General features: G+C 46.1%; 1 protein-coding gene across 4 annotated transcripts in view; it reads right to left on the bottom strand.

Moving 5' to 3' along the window:
* Positions 1-18,203, bottom strand: part of GFPT1 (glutamine--fructose-6-phosphate transaminase 1) — a 49,365-nt gene that overhangs the window by 16,384 nt on the left and 14,778 nt on the right. For 3 of the 4 annotated variants that reach the window (XM_052806439.1, XM_052806437.1, XM_052806440.1), the window contains 12 exons: positions 17,603-17,710; positions 17,076-17,183; positions 15,567-15,692; positions 14,697-14,755; positions 11,509-11,643; positions 10,469-10,535; positions 9,616-9,690; positions 5,723-5,828; positions 4,320-4,483; positions 3,631-3,726; positions 3,216-3,313; positions 1,938-2,058 (listed from right to left, as the gene is read on the bottom strand). In XM_052806439.1, coding sequence (XP_052662399.1) covers positions 1,938-2,058; positions 3,216-3,313; positions 3,631-3,726; positions 4,320-4,483; positions 5,723-5,828; positions 9,616-9,690; positions 10,469-10,535; positions 11,509-11,643; positions 14,697-14,755; positions 15,567-15,692; positions 17,076-17,183; positions 17,603-17,710 — 1,263 coding nt within the window. Of the gene's footprint in view, positions 1-1,937; positions 2,059-3,215; positions 3,314-3,630; positions 3,727-4,319; positions 4,484-5,722; positions 5,829-9,615; positions 9,697-10,468; positions 10,536-11,508; positions 11,644-14,696; positions 14,756-15,566; positions 15,693-17,075; positions 17,184-17,602; positions 17,711-18,203 lie in introns of all 4 variants that reach the window. The other variant, XM_052806438.1, reaches the window with a different exon arrangement.

Genomic DNA, 18,203 nt, shown 5'->3' on the forward strand with positions numbered 1-18,203 from the left:
GGTATTGACAATGCTGCAGTTCAGTATCGGTTACTGCTGTCACTGCAGATGTAGAATTGCAGCGATTTCCCAAATAGAATCTCAAGAGGTTTGTATTTGCCTGCAAGTCAAAGGAGTTAGTAGTTATTCCATCCCCGGCACAATGTGGTTTAACCCTAGAACGAAGACTGTGAAATCCAGAAAACACAAAACCTAACAACAGTATTTGGTGTGAGGCAAAGTCAGTATTCTGCTAAGGTTTAAAAAAAGGCAGTTCAAGTGTGTCGTCTTTAACACAACTTTCTTTCTTCTCCCGGTTAATAAAAATTCACCTGGGGCAGAGCAGGGTGGGGGCAAAACATGTATTGGGGATATCTGGACATAACCCAGCTGAAACATACAGTGGATGCAATGGCATTAAGTTACAGCTAGCCTTTGGAGTCCTCCCACCACCTTACTGCCACTGAAACTCATGGAATTGTTTGGCTGATGGGGCTTACCAACAACACGAAAGCTTGCAAAATCTGTTATCAAAGAGGTTATGTCTAAAACTAATTATCCCTGTTCAAAGTTGTTTGTTCTATGCAAACACAAGCTTGCTTAGATCAGACTTCGCTTAATGTTAAAAAACACTAGATACAAAGGAAGCAGAAAAAGTTGGTTTAAATGAATATGGTGGCGGGGGGCAGGGAGAAAACCTTGCACTGAGGATCCCAGCAGTGCTGCTTGCCAGCTGAGCTGCAGAGATGGGACTAGAAATAGAAGCTACTATGTATTCCATCTAGTGTTACCAGTTTGCTTTTGTCCTAAAAGGACACACCTCTTTTGAGTACTCCTGCACCTGTAAGGTGACAAGAGAGAACAAAAACTCCCAAGGTTAGTTCGGTACACCTCTCCTTCAGTACACCAATGCATAAAAACTGCTCTGCATACTGCACTGCTTAAGGCAAGTTGTGTAGGGTGGGAATCTAAGGCTGGAAAAACAGATTTATGGGTGGGGGGAATTGGGGTTATTTGAGCTCAGTATTTACTTTGGTTTTGTATTGCCTGATAACCAAGCTCAGGTTCCAGGGAAATCTTTGTTAGCTTGCCACATCCAACACTTCAGGGGAAAGATGCATCCCCTAGTGTGTCCTCAGTCATGTTCCCTGTTAGATTGGGGCAGGAAAGTTTCTAAGGGGAAGAAGCAGCATCTGCACGTGTATTCGGAAAACCCAGGGAAAACTTGAACATGAGCCCCCTACAAAGAATTCTGAATTACTTGATACTGAGAAAGAAAAATTGCTACCAAAAGAGTATTTTAACCTATGGAGAAAAAGTAATGAGTAGTTTTGGTATCAAAGCTGAAGATAAGTTACAAAAACCTACAGTGGTAAATGCAACTAAGAGGAAAAAAGATACTGTAGTTTCGCACTGCAGTTGTCCTTGCAAATATTTTGAATGCGATATACATCACTGCTTTTTTTTTTTTTATGCTTAAGTGTGTCTTTTATCTGGTATTCCATTCCCAGGTTGTTATATTTTTTGATACTTGTGTGTAATAGTTTCAATTCTTTTATAGATCCAATCTCCTGTAGAGCTCAGTATTTGGTACTGCTTTAACTAGGGACCTAAAACTATTCAAAAGAAACTACCGAGTTGCCTTTACCCAGAGCTCAGTAGCGTTTTTTTAGTCTGTTGATTGATGGAATATTTCCTCACAGAGAAAGGAAACAAAACTACTGTTACCATATGTAAGACTCAGCTGAACAAAATCCTGCCCCAGCACGCAGATGGACAGGAGGAGAGCCACTCTATTTTTTCCCCATTTCTAGTATGTGTATGCCAATTTCTTCTCTCACGCGTACCACATGCAATCCTACAGGCAGGCACAAGAATTTGGCCCTGCTGCCTTTTCCCTCCCAAGCTAACATTTACAGGAAAGAAGGGAGTGAGTGGGTGGTAAAGCGAGACCATACCTGACTGGCTGAGGAAAAAGCAAACATCATCTCTGAAGACAGGGGTGTTTCTGTCCAAGAAGTCACTGGCTAGTTCAACCATAACTGGTAATTCAGTCAGTTCTTCCAGAACCTGTCGGGTCTGGTAACAGGAGATGTCAGAAAGTTAACATGTTACATCGTGTTTAAAAATCCCAGTGTTTGGAGTACAAAAAAACCCTTCCAATTGCCATACACTGGAAAATATTACTATCAAAATACCATTTGAAAATTACTGCTGGATTATATTTTAATTACTCAGTATACCCACTCTCAAGTCACACAACTACCCCTGTGAAAAGTGACCCTGCTTTTGGCACCACAAAAAGCCTGAGGCCAAGTCCTCCCTCACACACAGATTGTTCTTAAATAAGTCTCACTTATTACATAACACTACATAGATATTATATAATACAGGGTGTCCTCCTATCATACCGTAACTTGTATTACTGAAGAACTCAGAAAACACCACCTGTATCCAGGCCAAGCCAGAAACTTGTTTTGGCTAGTCGATGGATTACTGTTAACATTATCTTACAGAGCTGGCCAAGATGAACAAAAATTTTCTTTTCTGGTCCTTGTAAATCAGTGAACATAGCTGTGTTTTGCAGCATTTCTGAGAGAAGCTAAAGGATTCCTCTGCGAAGTTGGGGAGGACTTTTAATTGCAACATTATGGGCTGCCAAGCTACAATCTAGAAAGGCTTCATCTACGGCCATCGCGTTTTAACCGACGATTATGTCAGGCCTTGACGAAACAAAATCACATGCTGGCTGTACGCAGAGCCGGTACTTCCGTAACGAACAAAGCGAAACCTCTTCACTGTACTGGGCAAGCACAGAGATGTCTCTAAGCAGGTGCCATCGCTGTCTGCGTACATAGCAAAGGAGGAAATCCTGTCTGGCTCACAGCAGTCCCTACCTTGCTGCAGCATTTGCATTCTGCTCTTGCGTTGTCTCTTCCCCTGCCAACTGTCCTTTATGACAGAGCAGGTTTTGTTTTTTAAAGCCTTCCGTAGCAATGACAGTCACAGGCAACATTTTCCTAAGTATTCAAGTTCTTCAGCTTTTATTTCCTACTGCTGTTGCTGGTGAATTGAAAGTCTGGTGTACGCAGCTGTCAGAAGGGTCTTCATTCATCAGTGTGCACTTGCTCAATCTTAACCTTAAATCAATCCTTAACCTGCTTGACACACGCAGTACTGTGCCCACTGTTCAGTTCAAGCTACAGTTCGCAAACGGACCACGACTGACCACTTACCGCAACTCCAGCATGGTAACTTGTCCCACAAGCAATAAGGATTAAACGACGACACCTCTGAATCTCCTTAATGTGATCCTTCAACCCACCAAGATTTACTGTAAGCAAGATTCAGAGAAAAAAATTAGGCTGGCCAGGTAGCAGAAATTCTCAAGACTACTGGTGCTAGCACACATCGTGTTACAGTCTCCATCAACCACTTTGCAAAAAAAAAAAAAAAAAAAAAAAAAAAAATCACAAAAAGTAATCTTGCCACCAGCGCATGTAATTCTGGAAGCACTCCCTGTGAGACACACACATCGTCTTACACCAGCATGTTTTAGTCTCCCATGTCATCACCTACTTCCTCCTCTATAACTACTGTGAATAACTACTACTGAGCTGTCAAAAATAAAGGAGGCTTAATCTCAATTACCAGTGTAGTCATCAAAGTTGACCCTTCCTCTCATCGTATTAACGACAGATTCTGGCTGCTCAAAAATTTCCTTCTGCATAAATGAGCTGAAGTTACCTACAAAAGAAAGGAAGAAACAAAAAAAAATGAGAACACTTTACATTACCTCCTGGTAATTTACATTTTTCCTATGTATATAGGGAAAAGCTTGGACCAGAGTCACTAACAGGCCAGTTACCAGTCAGAAATTATTCTTTTTCTGCCAAAGCATCAGCTCATCATGAGAGCTCGATTCAAGTTACTAGAACATGTCAAGGAAGGGTCAGATCTGGAATGGCAAGCCTGCTAGGGATCAATCTTGGGCAAAACAGATGCCCCCAAGCAGGAAGCAAAATCCTCAGCCCCACAGTTCTCCTCATTATGGTGTTAGCAGCTAGAGGGAAAGTCCCATTAGATAGATGTAAGGACTTTTTTCACCATGAGGGTAGTAAAGCACTGAAACAGGTGCTCAGACAGGCTGTGGGATTTCTGGCCTTGGAGATACTCCAAACTCAACTAAACAAGGCCCGTTAACACTCTGATCTACTCGGCCCTGCTCTTAACATGGGGATTGGACTAGATGATCTCCAGAGGTCTTTTTCAACCTGACTTATTCTGTGAGTCCAGGGAGGACCCGTGCATCTACACAGGTGACATTCAGAAGATTTTACCCTTCATAATTTGCTGAAGCTCCATCTGCAGAGTTTGGACAGCACGTCCGGGGTGATCGCCTGCTGTGCGTTTAATCCGGTGGATGGAAAGACGGCCATCAACCACAGCTGCTACATCATCATCTTCAAGGAAAATCACTCTGTTGGTATGCTCAATGACAGCACTATAAAAGAATACACCGTTTGCCATAAGACGTTATTCTTCAGAGGAAGATGAGGGCAACAGCCCTATTTATAATCCGACATACAGCTTTTGATTCAAGAAAGTTACTCATTTCAATGGAATTTCTTTTAAAATAAGAGGAGCACTGTAAAGTACATTTCCACACTGCCAATATAACTGGATTTTTTTTTCCATCTACCTCATTATTAGTTTCAGTGCCTGCTTTAAGAAGAAACTATGAATTCCTCAAAGCTGCATGTGCAGCAATGTGATCTAACCGTTAGGAGCTAGAGAGTGGAAGTCAGGAAGACAGTAATTTGTCCTAGCACACAGGGTGCTCAACTACAGGTGCAGATTCCTTTCTTGGTTTTTCCAGCGATAAGCCACTGCCCCTCCCTGCATCTCATTTTCCCCATCTGTAAAACTGGGGACAGCTTGGCCACCTGTTAAAGTACTCTGAGATCTGTTTAGAAGCACTCCAAGAATTAGGTACTATTGAATACCTTCCCTGCCTGCAGTTTACTTGGGGAACGTCAGTATCGGAATTACCAGTGGGGTTTAAAATCTTTGGCCAGGTTTTAGTCTGTACTCTCTCTTAGTTGAACAAGGCAAGCTGTACTGAAATACATCAGCTCCCTATTTTAGTAGCTTTTGTTCTGACCTTGGGCAAGTCACTGAAAAGCTCTCTAAAATCAGAACACATCAGGGTGTCCTAAGACTCTCCAAAATGCTCTGACAAGAAGAGCTGCAGAAGTCAACCATAGCAGTTTTTTTATGTTTCTGGAACAAGCATTCATTTCCCTAATACAGAGAAAACCAATAGCTCTAGTAAGGCTGCTGTCAAGTTAGTCTTTCCTAACGGAATTGCACGTGTTCAGAGATCCCTGGAGAATCAACACAATCCTCCTGATAATTAGCATCTATCCTGTTAATTTAGGTCAGTACTCTCTCAGGTTTCCTACCACTCACCTCAGAAATCTTATCAACAGATGTGCTTGAAGAAGGATAACACCGCTATTCCAAAGCGAGTGTTCATTTCTTTAACAGGAACTCTCACCTAATCCACCTCCCTCTCTTTCAGAGCTGCATATGGTAACTAGTTAATGTTTGTAAAGTAATGGCCACATAGACATAATTTACTTTATTCATGAAGAAACCACAGCCTCCCCACCTCTTGTTCAAGGCCTCAGCTTTAAACAGCATATTTTTATATACACTAGAAGATACTGAAAAATATTACCTAGCGTCAGAAGCAAAGTAGTACTCCACAGCTTTCTCCTCAACGGGGAAAAGGCAGGTGGTACTGTCAACACGAGACAGGTTGCAACTTCCCTTCTTGTCTTTACCTGGAAGACACGAGGATTAGGTACTGCACGTACTGACAAATCTGGAACGCAGCTGCAATGTCAGTCCCCACCAGAAGTCCCAAGGCACAGTACCAACATGAAGCACTATTTTCATCACTGAGGGTGGTCACAGTAAATTGAGCGGCAACAATGGAAGAGGGTGGCATACTAGCACCCGTATTTTTGTGCCCTGTCTCAGTTTGCTTGCAAGGTTTTTACGTGCTTTCAAAGTAAGTCCGCAAGCGTAATGTAGCGCAGTTTTAAGTTTAGAGGAAAATACCAGTAAAAATTCAAATGAAAATTTATGTGTGGCTCCACTAGGAGAAGCGAATTCAAGCTGCTTTATGAGCAGTCACATTTACCCACATTTTCCCAGTTGAATCTGCCCTGTTTACCATTTTAAGTTTCTCCCATGCTCCTGTTTCACTAACTTTCCTGAGGCTTGGAGATATCAGGCAGGATTGCTCTTTCTTTGTCAGTTATTATCAGCACTGGGGAAATTCTTTCAGAGCTGCCACCTGTGCAACCACACTGTTCCACTGAGCACCGGCAGATGTAACCCAAACCTATTTTTGTCTGGCTGAGCTCATGTGTTCAGGCACAGGTCAGGAAATCCAGGATTAAGTACTCGGCGTTGTTCCTGAGCTATCAAATACAACCACCTCATTCTGATCCAAAAATTGTACAGCTGGTAAACTGCTGCAAGTCTTACGCTATTGCCAGGGAAGTATCTAGGTGTACTGAAGGACATAGAACTAAGAGTCAACTTCTGAAAAACTTGTACTAAGCCTTTAAAAAAGCTCAGTGTTTCACCAGGGATCCTTTCGGAGGTACTCTGGCAATTCCCAATACTCTCTAATCCTCCGCCTCCTCTTTAACTGCAGAAAATACTTCTCAGTCGCGAAGCACATCAGGAATGCAGATGAGGACCAAAACACCTACTGCTCAGCGCTGACCTCGAACAAAATGATTTGCCAGTCATTGTGTACAGTACGGTAAGGGGTGGGGGAGGATTTATCAGCTTATCTAGCAAAACGTGACTATTGCTGAAGAATAACAACATTGAAGTTACTCTTAAATATTTATTCCATAAGCTCTCATGTTGTTTCACCTACTGGATACCAATCTGATTCAGTGATGTAAGTAGAGCTCATGATGTTTGGATTTATACTTCTGCAGATGAAAACATAAAGAAAAAAATACTGCTTTCATGTTGATACTCAATAAGAAGGTTCCACTCAGCCAACAATTTAGAGCCCTCTGCTTCAGTTAAGTCAGTAAATGAGGAAAACAACTCCTTTGTTGTTGAGACAGGACAGACTGATTTGTTGTTCAGAAAGGACAGAGCAAAGGTGTTAGTGGCCGTTCTCCAACAGAAACACCCATACTTGATCAAAACATGCAAATTTTGTTTCTCAAAATAGAATACTTCCCTGCATTGACTTTATTATGTTGCATTGCTTTCCTGTGGTACAGATTCTACACTGAGCTTATAACCAGAACGTGGTCTTATTGTGCACATACACTTGCACCGTATGTATATCTTACCAAGGAGTGGTTGGAAAGTTACTGTGAGTATTATCGGCCAACAATGGCTCTTACGTTATCTATGGATTTGCCCACAGATTGTCCGTTTATCTATAAAAAACCTGGATTGTTGCTCTACAGCACCCACCTCCCATTAACTAGAATTTAGAAGCAACACAGAAGTAATCTTTTAATCTCTTCCCTTCTAAATCAAAGAATGGAGACGCCACAGAGAATTAACACAGGAACAGTAAAATGGGCGGGGGGTGTGTCAATTTTTCAGAAAAGCCCTAGTACCTCTGACAGCTGAGGGACTTTGGTTCTTAAAGGTTAACCTTTAAGGAATTAAGGTTAACCCAACTTCAAAATTTTACTCTGAACACTTTACAATGACTTGAGAGAAACATTTGGTAAAAAAAAGCAAAGCCTCACCTAATGTTTGGATTCAGGTAAACCAGCTCCTGACAGAGAACAAACATAGTTCACCTTTCGGCAAACTGAGTTTTGTTTCTCCTCCAGCAGCACCGATTTCACGCACTGAGCTGTCAGTGCCTGAGGCCACTGTCTGCTGAGGTTGGAATCACATTTATTTACAGTAGCTAAGAATCAGATCCTTTCCTCTTAGAGAGAAGTGCTCTCCTGCTTCAGATGTGAACTTAGTTCATCACATGCAATGGGTTAGCCTTCAAAAAAATTAAGTACTTAATGTGAATTAAAAATGGTTTACCCTGATAAATGAGCAAAGGGAAGTAAGTTCCAGCCTCAGGGTCAACCTTACTGCTTCTACCAGAAGCTGCAATTCGGATTCACACTATGATCAGGAGGGAGGATGTAGCTCTTTGACAATCTGAACTCCAGAAGGAATTTTGGAGAATGCTTGCATTAGGATTATTAGCAACCTCCTAACAGGGTTTCACTCTTGTTTTGTTTTGGTCTTTTTTAAGGTAATTTACTGTTTCCTTCTGTAATCAGAGCTGCAGGGAGCACTCTGCACAACCTGCACTAAGTCATCAATTTTGCAGATACACTGAGCATTATGTCAGAATATTTGAAATGGGATGGGTGCACTGATGGGTGGATTTTTCTGTGTGTTGCTCATGGTGTTTCTACCAAGAAGGAATTCTGATTATCCCACTTGTTTCACTACACTACACAGAAAGCAATAACCACATATTAAAGAGACAATGCATATTTGTCTTATTCATGATTCCTTTCCTAAGGAACTGGAGGATTTGTCTGAAATTTCAAGTATTAGATTTTCACTGGTAGGCACCTTCCTCCATTTTTATGGATATTCCATCAAAAGAATGATCCATAGATTGTACAGCTGAAAGTGTAATTGGGAAAAAAAAAAAGACAAAACAAACTTCAGATAATCGGTGGGGGGGGGGGGGGGGGGGAAGCATTACATACATACATTCCGGATTACTGCTAATTACCCAACATCAACCAAGAGTAAACACAGATAAAGCTTACTGGGACTGGTTCTTCACGTTACATTGCAGCAAGCTATCGTTAGCAACACCGTTAGGAAGTAGTATGACATATTATGACAGCAAGTCCTTTTGATCACTGCAGTGCTTAGAGAACTAGTCCAGTGCCCAGTAACTGAACAGGTTCAGACTCCTCTGACAATGCTAAATTATGGGATAATTCTTAGCCACTTTTCATTTTCAAGGGTGCAACTATGTGTCTACGGTGGTAAAACACAGGTGTGAGAGAAAGATGGACAGACAACATAAATATAGATTGCCACGCAAAGGCTAACAGCATTCTGCTTTTGAAAAATTATGTTGAGGGGGTGGGGGAAAGGTTTGTGATAGTGAAGCACCTATAGCCTTCAACACACAGTCAGTTTTGTTCTTGAAAGCAACCAAGTCCACGAATGCCAACACGCCACACCGAAACTTAAGTAGCTAAGTTTAACTATACTGTTAACTCTACTACACTGAACTGTTCTGTTCTATTCTATTTTATTCTATTCTACTGCATTAAGATGTGTTTTACTTGCAACCTCTGGACATTAAAGCTTTGATTATAAAACTAGAGACTAACTTGAGGTATATGATGGTATAGCATGTGGTTAAAAACTTACTTTAAAAAAACCTCTTTTTTGTAACGACTGAAGCTATAGATGAAAGTTTAAAAGCGTCATATGCATTCCAAAGCATGCAACTGTTTGCGAAACTCTTATGCTTGTGCATTGGTCTGAGTGTCACTGGACCGTGGTTCCTCTGGGGAAGGGGGTGCTCACACTTACCCGTCCGGTAGAGTATTGGGATGTGGTCGGTGGAGAGCTTGTGCTCGCTGCGCACTCCTATTAGCAGGGGGCTGCCTCGCCTGCAAGAAGACATCGAGTTACAGCCCTCAGCACCTGAAGATTCATCACCTTGACACCTGACCTGAAGGGACTGTTATTCTCCAGCACAGCAACCGAACTGAACTAAAACAGAGCGAGCTCCTCCCAGATCAGTTGCTGGTGCTGCAAACATGGGAGGCCACAAGACAGAGCAAAAGAATCTCCAAATAATCACAACGCAAGGACACGAGGAATCTGTCTCAAATTTAGCCGCAACTCTGCAAGAGTACTGCAATCCCACAGACACTGGAACCAGGAACACGCTGGCTATTGCTCACTGTACGTATCTACAAACGGCTATCGGCATCGAAATTCAAAACCTGTGCTAGGCACGTGTATGGTTAAACCAGCCCGACCGATGCTGATGTTTAGAAGTGGAGTAGAAAACCTGAACACCAGGCTGGCCCAACTTCAAGTCAAACAGAGGACTTGGCCAAATACTGCCACAATGGCAAACACAAAGTTAAAACCATCTCCTTTCAAATCTCTCACAACCAGAGTCTACAAAAAAACCCCAGCTGTTCCAGACGAGTTGTGATACAGGTGGCCACTAAGACATTTTCAAATAATTTTGGGGAATTTTCTGTTATGACAAATGGAAGACAAGAGAAAGAAATGAGAAACAACAGCTAGCATCACCCCAGCATATACAGTGTGATGAGAACAACAGCTACCCCATTGTCTCCTAACTTGGGGGGGACCAAAACAAGCGACATATAGGGTGCAACAAGAATGTTCTTTCCCACAGCAATACTCACCGGGGTACCGACTGCTTGACCAGGATAATGAACACTTTTGAACACAAGGGCAAAAGCACCTTCCTGGAACAAGAGAAATACAAACTGTTAACCCTTCATTTACGACCTGGGCCACTATTTCAGGACCGTGTTTCTCTGAACAAGAGATACTGAACAGAAGGCTTCACAGCCGTCTCCAGAACCACCAGAAGCTCCAGGCACCGCATTCTGGGATGGAGTCCCTCCCCTGAGCCTGGGTAGCTCCTCCTCAACCACCTAATGAGTCTTCCAAACTCCCTGACAGACACTGCACTTGGACATCACTGGCTACCCATGCAAGCACCCCTGCGTTAGTTCAGAGTGCAGTGAGGGGATGTGCAAAGGCAAAGACCTGGTAAAAGAAGCGCCAAAGATTTGGGGCGTTTGCTCAGGTGTGGTGGTGCCAGCAAACGTACAGGTGAGCCACCACAGCCTGCCAGCAAAACGTGTTCTTGGTCTGTTGCTACTACAGCTCCTGCCAGGGAAAATCACTGAAAAACTGTCTCCTGAACAAGGTGCTCTGGGACGAGAGGCAAGTTGCCAGTGGATCCTGTTCCTGCACACAACTCGGCAAGAACCGACGCGAGGAAGCACAGGCTGTGCAGTGACGTTCCCACAAGGGGTCAGCATCTCTTCCAGACGGAGGGTTCAGGCAAGACTGGAACAACGGACTTGTTTGCACTGTCCCACACCAGCTCCTGCCCGTGCCGCGCTCGCCACCCAACACACCAGGGACTGTCTGCCTCAAGATGCTGTCGCACCCCAAACCTAGCCATTTTTCACAGGTATACTGACTAACGTTAAACAAACGCATGACCGAGATGAATGGTCAGAAGTAGGAAAGACAAAACCACTCCTTAACACGTGCCACAGAACGTCTGGTGGCACACTCTGGCACAAGCACAGCGCTGCGCTGGCCAGGCTACCCCGCGCAATACTGGAGTGCAGTTGTAGTTTTTTTGTGTGTGTACGTGTGTGCGCGCGTCCCTCCCTGTCCCCACCCTGCTCCCAGCATTACCAGCTGCTGGATGACCCTCTCCACCAGGGTGGTGAAGCTGATGTCGTCGCTGTCCCGGTTGTCGTACATGTACTTGACCAGTTTGGCGATGCTCTCTGTGTCCGTCTCCGACTCAAAGTCATAGCCCTTGCTCTCCTGCAGCGACAGCACACATTGGGCAGCGGGCCCTCTGCCTTCCCTTCCCACCTTGCTTTTCCTTCCTTTCTCCTGCCTTTTCCTTCTTTCCTGCCTTCAACTTTTCCTTCCCTCTTTTTCTCATGCCTTTCCTTTGCTCCTGCCTTCCTCCCCACCTTTCCTTTTCCTCCTTCTCCTTGCCTTTTTTTCCTACCTTTCCTTGCTTTTATCCCTCCATACTGCATTTCTTTTTACTTTTTCCATCCTTCCCTCCTTTTTCCTTTCTTCATTCCTGCCTTTCCTTTTCCTTCCCTTTTTTCCTCTTCCTTCTTCCATTTTCCTCTCCCCTGACCTGCGCTCTTCTCCTGCTTTCCTTCCTTGTTTTGTTTTTCCTTCCCTCTTTCCTGGCCTTCCTTTTTCCTCACCCATCCCTTCTTTGCTTCCTTTCCTCCTTCATTTTTGCTTTTCCTGCAGTTCCTCTCCTTTCTTCCTTCTTTCCTGCCTTTTCCTTTCTCTTCTTTTTTCCTTCCTTCCCTTTCCCTTGGGCTCCTTTTTCTTCCTCCCATTTCCTTTTCATTCCTTTCCTTCCCTTCCTTTTCTTGCCTCCCATTTCCTTCCTTCTTCCCTTCCCTTTTCCTTCCATCTTTCTCCTCCATCCAATGTACCTCCTTTTCCCTCTCCTTCCCTCCTGCCTTTCCACTCCGTTAGTGCGAGGGAGGGGGAGAGGGTGCAAGAGGGCGAGTACAAGGTGAGTGTGAGCGACTGGGAGTGAGGATTGGCACGTGTGTGAGTAGAAGAGCAAGTGTGAACGGAGGAGCGAGAGTGCGTGTAAGTGCACACACAGTGGTGCACGGGGGGGAGAGTGTGTGAGCGAGAGCGAGGTGAATGCGAGCGGGAGCGGGGACTGCGTGCAGAGAGTGCGAGGATGAGCGTGAGTGCAAGTGGAGTGGGGAGGGTAAGACGCAGGGTGCAAGAATGTGCAAGTGGAAAGCGAGCGTGACGTGCAAGAATGTGAGTGTGACTGGGGAAGTCAGTTTAAGTGTGAGTGAGGGAGTGTGCGTGCAAGGGCTCCTCTTGAGTGTGAGCTGGGGCGTGCGAGGGACTGCAAATGGGGGACTGAGTGTGAGGGGGGGTGAGCGTGACTGGAAGAGTGTGAGTGTGAGCGCGGGGGGGGTGAGTGGGGGGAAGAGCACAGGAGGGGAACAAGCGGCAGTGAGTGGGCAAGGGAGAGGGCAGGAGTGGGAGAATGGGGGAGTGAGAGTGGAGGAGTGAGTATGAGCAGGGAAGGTGGGAGTGTGGAGGAGCGTGGGAGGAGTGAGTAAAGGAGCGTGAGTAGGAGACTGAGTGTGAGCAACATGAGGGGCGGCATGTGAAAGAGTGGGGGAGTGTGAGAATAGGAATGGGAGTGAATAGGGGAGTGAGGAGTGGGAGGGTGAGTGGGGGAATGAGGAGCGAGTGTGAGGTGAGAAGGGAGTGTGAGTCAGGGGGTGTTAAGTGGGAGAGTGAGTGTGAGAATGCGAGTGGGAATGAGCAGGGCAAGTCAAAGTGGGGGAGTGGGGGGAGGAGTGGGAGTGAGTGTGAGAATGAGGAGGTTGAGTGTGAGCGGTGGATGGAGGAGTGTGAGTGGAGGTAAGTGGGGGAGCGAGTGTAAGAATATGAATGGGGTGAGTGGGAAGTGAGAGAGTGGAGTGCAAGAGGAGTGTGAGGTGAGGGGGGAGTGAGACTGAGTGTGAGAATGAGGGGGAACGAGGAGGGCGAGTCAGTGAGTGAGGGAGTGTAAGAGGAGTGGGGGGTGAGTGGGAGAGCGTGAATGGGGAGTGTGAGTGAGTGTGGGGAATTGGGGGGGTGAGTAGGGAGCGAGGAGTGTTAGTGGGATGGTGAGTGGGAAGTGTGAGTGGGGGTGGGAGGGAGAGGGTGAGTGGGAGGGAGAGGGGTGGCATTTGAGTGGGGGAGTGCGAGTAGTGAATTGAGTGTGAGAATGTGAGTGGGGGAACGAGTGGGAGTGAGGAGGAGTGGGAGGGCGAGTTAGAGTGAGTGGGGAAGTGTGAGAATACGAGTGGGAGAGTAAGTGTGAGGGGGAGTGGGAGAGGAAGACCGAGTGGGCGATGGGGCAAGTGAGTGGGGAGTGAGGAGGAATGTAAGTGGGAGGGTGAGTAGAGGATTGCGGTCAGGAGGGAGTGCGAGTGGGAGAGTGAGTGTGGGAGTGAGGAGGGTGTGTGGGAAGGTGAGCCAGTGGGAGAATGTGAGTGGAGGAGAGTAATGAATGTGAGGTGAGTGGGGGGTGCTTGGGGAGAGTCTGAGTGGGGGAGCAAGTGTGAGAACGGGAGCAGGGGGGTGGACTATGAGTGGGGGAACGAGGAGCAAGGGGGGGCGAGAGCTGGGTGTGAGTGCAAGAGCGCGAGTGGGGGCGTGAGTGAAGGAGTGGGGGAGGGAACGAGTGGGGGAGTGCAATAATGAAGGGTGTGCAAGTGGGGGGTGTGAATACAGTGAGTGTGAACATGAGTGGGGAAGGAGTGGAGGGTGCGAGTGGGAGAGAGAGTGGGGGTGGGAGGAAGGGCAGGAGTGAGGGAGTTAAGTAGGCGACTGTAAGTGGGGGAGCATGAGTGGGAGTAAGAGTAGGGGAGGGCGAACGGAGGAGAGTGAGTGTGAGGAGGGGCGTGAGGGATCGAGGGAGCGTAGCTTGGGGTGCGTGAGTAGGGAGCGAGTGTGAATGTGAGAATATGAGGGGGAACGTGGCGAGTGTGAGTCGGGGAGCAAGGAGGAATGTGGGTGTGAGTGACCGGGGGAGTGTGGGTGAAGTAGGGAGGGGGTGGGGGAGAATGTCAGAGAGTAGGAGGAGAGCTAGTGCGAGAGTGTAAGTGGAGGATTGTGAGTGTAAACATGAGTGGGAGTGCGAGTGGAAATATGAGTGGGGGAACACGAACGGAGGAGAGCCAATGCGAGTGGGGGAGTGGGCGTGAGAGGCAGGGGGCGAGTGGAGGAATCCAAGTGGGGGAGTGAGCGGGGAAGTGTGTGAGAGCAGAAGTGAGTGGGAGAGCGGGAGTGAGTGTCTCACACACACACGGGTCACTCACCAGGAACTTCCGCAGGTCTTTGTAGTTGGTGATGATGCCGTTGTGGATGACGATGAACTCTGGAGACAGAGGAAAGGCCCCGCTCAGCCCCGGCACCAGCCCCCGGCCTGGCAGCGGGCGCCCGCGGCCGCGTAACACAGACAGCAGAGACCACAAAGCTTTATTATGAGAAGCCGCACTTGGCAGAACTAGGAGAAGAGTTTCACCTCCTGGTGCGATGTCCTCGCTCTGCCCCAGCGGGCATGGCTGGTAATGGCACAAGATAATCACGACCCGGGTGGGACTCGGGCTACCGAGATCCTGCAAAGTTTCTCGAGGCACTTAAGCGCTTGGCAGTTTCCAGCCTGCTGGAAGCAATTAACCGCCGCGCTCCTCCTGCCAGCCTGTGGGTGCTGCTCCTCCGGCAGCTGCACCGAACACTAACCAAGCGGCCGGCTGCAGCGGCACGGAGCGGAGCAACCCCCTTCCGTACAGTGCCAATTATGAAAGAAACATAAATAAATAGGAAAAAAAAAAGTACACAAAATTCCATTCCAAAGAACAGCCACGAAAATTCTTACCATCTGGTTTCATTCCGTGTTTACCTCCTCCTTGCACTGTGCCCATGCACTCACCGAACCTCCAGGCACTAATTCCAATCCTTCCTGAGATCATTCATGGTGGCAAACACACCCCGCGCCCAGAAATCAAGTCCAAACCTCTCTGGCTTCACAGTAACTGGGCTCGGCATCGTGGCCCGCAATAAACCCACTGCCCTGGGTCCAGCCACCCCTCCCTGTGACACGCCAGACATCGCAGACAGCAGCAAGCTTTTCCAGACGCTCTGAGACCTGCCGAGGAGCGCGCGGTTCCTCAAGTAAACACACTTACCGTTGTTTTTATCTGAGCGTTGTGGGTGGCTGTTGATTGGACTGGGCTCGCCGTGGGTAGCCCAGCGCGTGTGGGCGATTCCAAGGTGTACATCAAACTCGATGTCGAGGTCCATGTCCTGTTGCTCTGCAGCAGAAGTAGGAGAAGTTTTTAGTACTGAGCGGCTGTCCCTACCCCAAAGTCAACGTGGGAGTATCACCAGGCCTCCAGCGTCCACGAGACAGCAATACTGACAGGGAAACAGGATCAGCAAATCCAACAAAACATCAAGCGTCTTTTCAGGGGATTCAGAATGCAGACGCACACAAGCGACCTCCCTGCATCCCTCACCCCGCCAAAATAAAAAACAACTTTTAAGATAGAATCCAACCTTGATTTTATCTCTCGGGGTGCACCCTGCCATCCTGTCACCTGCCATACGCTGGACTGAACCAGCCCAATTCACGGTTACATACCACTGTGGTTAGATTATTCATCACTAACCCTTGTCTCTAGAAAGCATACCATTAGCATTAATATTTCTCTGGAAAAAAACATTCCTTTTATTCCACAAGTGTATCCACAATCTCTTTAAAACTGTATATCCTGCAATTTTCTTGAGCAGGTAAACATTTCTTCAGAAATATTTTGTCTATCTTCTATTTCCATAATGCACATACCTCCTTGCCCAGCGTTTTCAGTTCCTGGTTTCCTCTACACTAAGATTAGATCTACCCACCTTCCTTTAGGATGAACAGCACTCTGCACCCTGAGGTTAACGCTAGCATGGGTTAAAAACAGTTAAGTTACAACAACACAGTAGCTCTTGAACGCAAACTAGAGATCTTGACTCCTCTGAAAAGCATCTTGCCGTTCTCACACAGCTTACCCGTATTCCACACCCAACAAGGTTGTGTTTCTTTGCGTCGTGCTTGGATTTAATGAACCTAATGTTTAAATCAAGGGAACACAAAGAGGCAGAAACAGATGCAGAAGACCTCACTCTCAGCGTCCTGATCAACTTGACAGTCACACACATACACTAGTGCCTTCCTGAAGCCAATTGCTCAGCCCATCACTACTCGGATGGACAGCTTTAGTTGGGACAAGCATTACACAGGAAAATTTAAAATTCAACCGGTGAAGTTATTAGAGCATTTATCTTTTTTGCCCAAGCTCTAAGTCTCTGATAATTATCTCCCAGTAATTCCCCTTTCCCCAGTTTAAGGAGTTTTTTTGTTTGGGGTTTTTTTTTGGCCTTGTTTTCCAAAATGTATGCCAGGTCTATTTTGCTTTAACAGGATGTGATTCATTAGTCTTAAGAAATCAGGACTTCTCTGTAACTTCATGACAATGTCCCCAGGATCACTGGGTTCTTCACAGCAAACGCATGGTGTTTACAACTCTGGCACACAAGTTATTTGGAAATAGTGTGTTTCTGGGTAAAACAGATGATATTCAAAATGCAAATGAGATGAGAGGACATTTCAGGGAAAGAGAGCAGGCAAAGAGCAAAAGGGAAATACATACTGTGAACCTCTTCATCCAGAGCTTTCACTTTCCCCTTCTGTTTGATAAGCTGGATTTTGCAAGCATTAGCTTCCCAGTCTTTGTCGTTTCCGCCATCAACTCCCACACCTGAGCACCACCACGGAACATGAAGAAAGAGTGTCAAGTGCAGAAAGTATATTACAAGATTTTATGTAAACAAATACTGCCAATTTTTTTTTTTTTTTTTTTTTTACAGTGCCCTTTCTCCCCACAGCTGACCCTCCAAATAAAGGCAAGAAAACCCTTAGATTAGAAGTGAGTTTTCCCTTGTCATGTTGAAGGTATTTTTAAAGCCTTAGGTAACAGGCATCAAGAACGTTTGTAGAGATCTGTATACCAAAAGTTAATCCAAACTTCTGACCACATGATCACAGGCACATCCAATTTGTGTTTCAGCTTTCTTCAGAAGCAGATGACAGTTGAAACATTTCAACAAGCACACCACAAAAATCGTCATTTACAAGTGAAAATTTAAACAAGAACCACTGTTGCTCAGAGAGCGCTACCTGCGGAATCATAGCCTCTGTACTCCAGCCGCTGGAGCCCTTTGATAAGGGTCTCCAGGATCTCCCGTCTTGTCCGGGGAACATGGTAGTTCAGGTAAGCAAAGATGCCTGTATGGGGGAAAAGAGCATAATTTTAGAACAAAATCACAGCTGAGGAAACTCTGTACGTGCCATCCACTCAGTATGCACACTAAGTTAAAACTCAGACAGGCCTTCGTACCAAGAACGCCCTGCAGGAAGGCACCACCGTGTTTGCAGCTTTTCCTTACCCCACCTGAGGTCCAACGGAGAAGATGTCACTAACACTGAAGAGATCAAAACTAACCACAAAATGCCAGCATCCTTCTCACAACACTGAAAGCAACTAACAGGACAAGCCTGGGCGTGATGGGAGAAAGAATTTCCCCGTGAGCTGGACCTACACGACAGAATGAGCTGTCAGGAGACGATGCAGGGGACAGGAAACTCATCACTCCAGATGAAAAATTCAAGGTTTGCTAACCCTGAGCTTCACATGCTGAAGAACCACCTTCAAAAGGAATTCTTCCTTGAACAGCTTTCTCTAAGTTCCTCCCACAGACTCACTAAGAAAAAAATCATT

Source organism: Harpia harpyja, chromosome 13, assembly GCF_026419915.1.
Source record: "Harpia harpyja isolate bHarHar1 chromosome 13, bHarHar1 primary haplotype, whole genome shotgun sequence".
NCBI lineage: Eukaryota > Metazoa > Chordata > Aves > Accipitriformes > Accipitridae > Harpia > Harpia harpyja.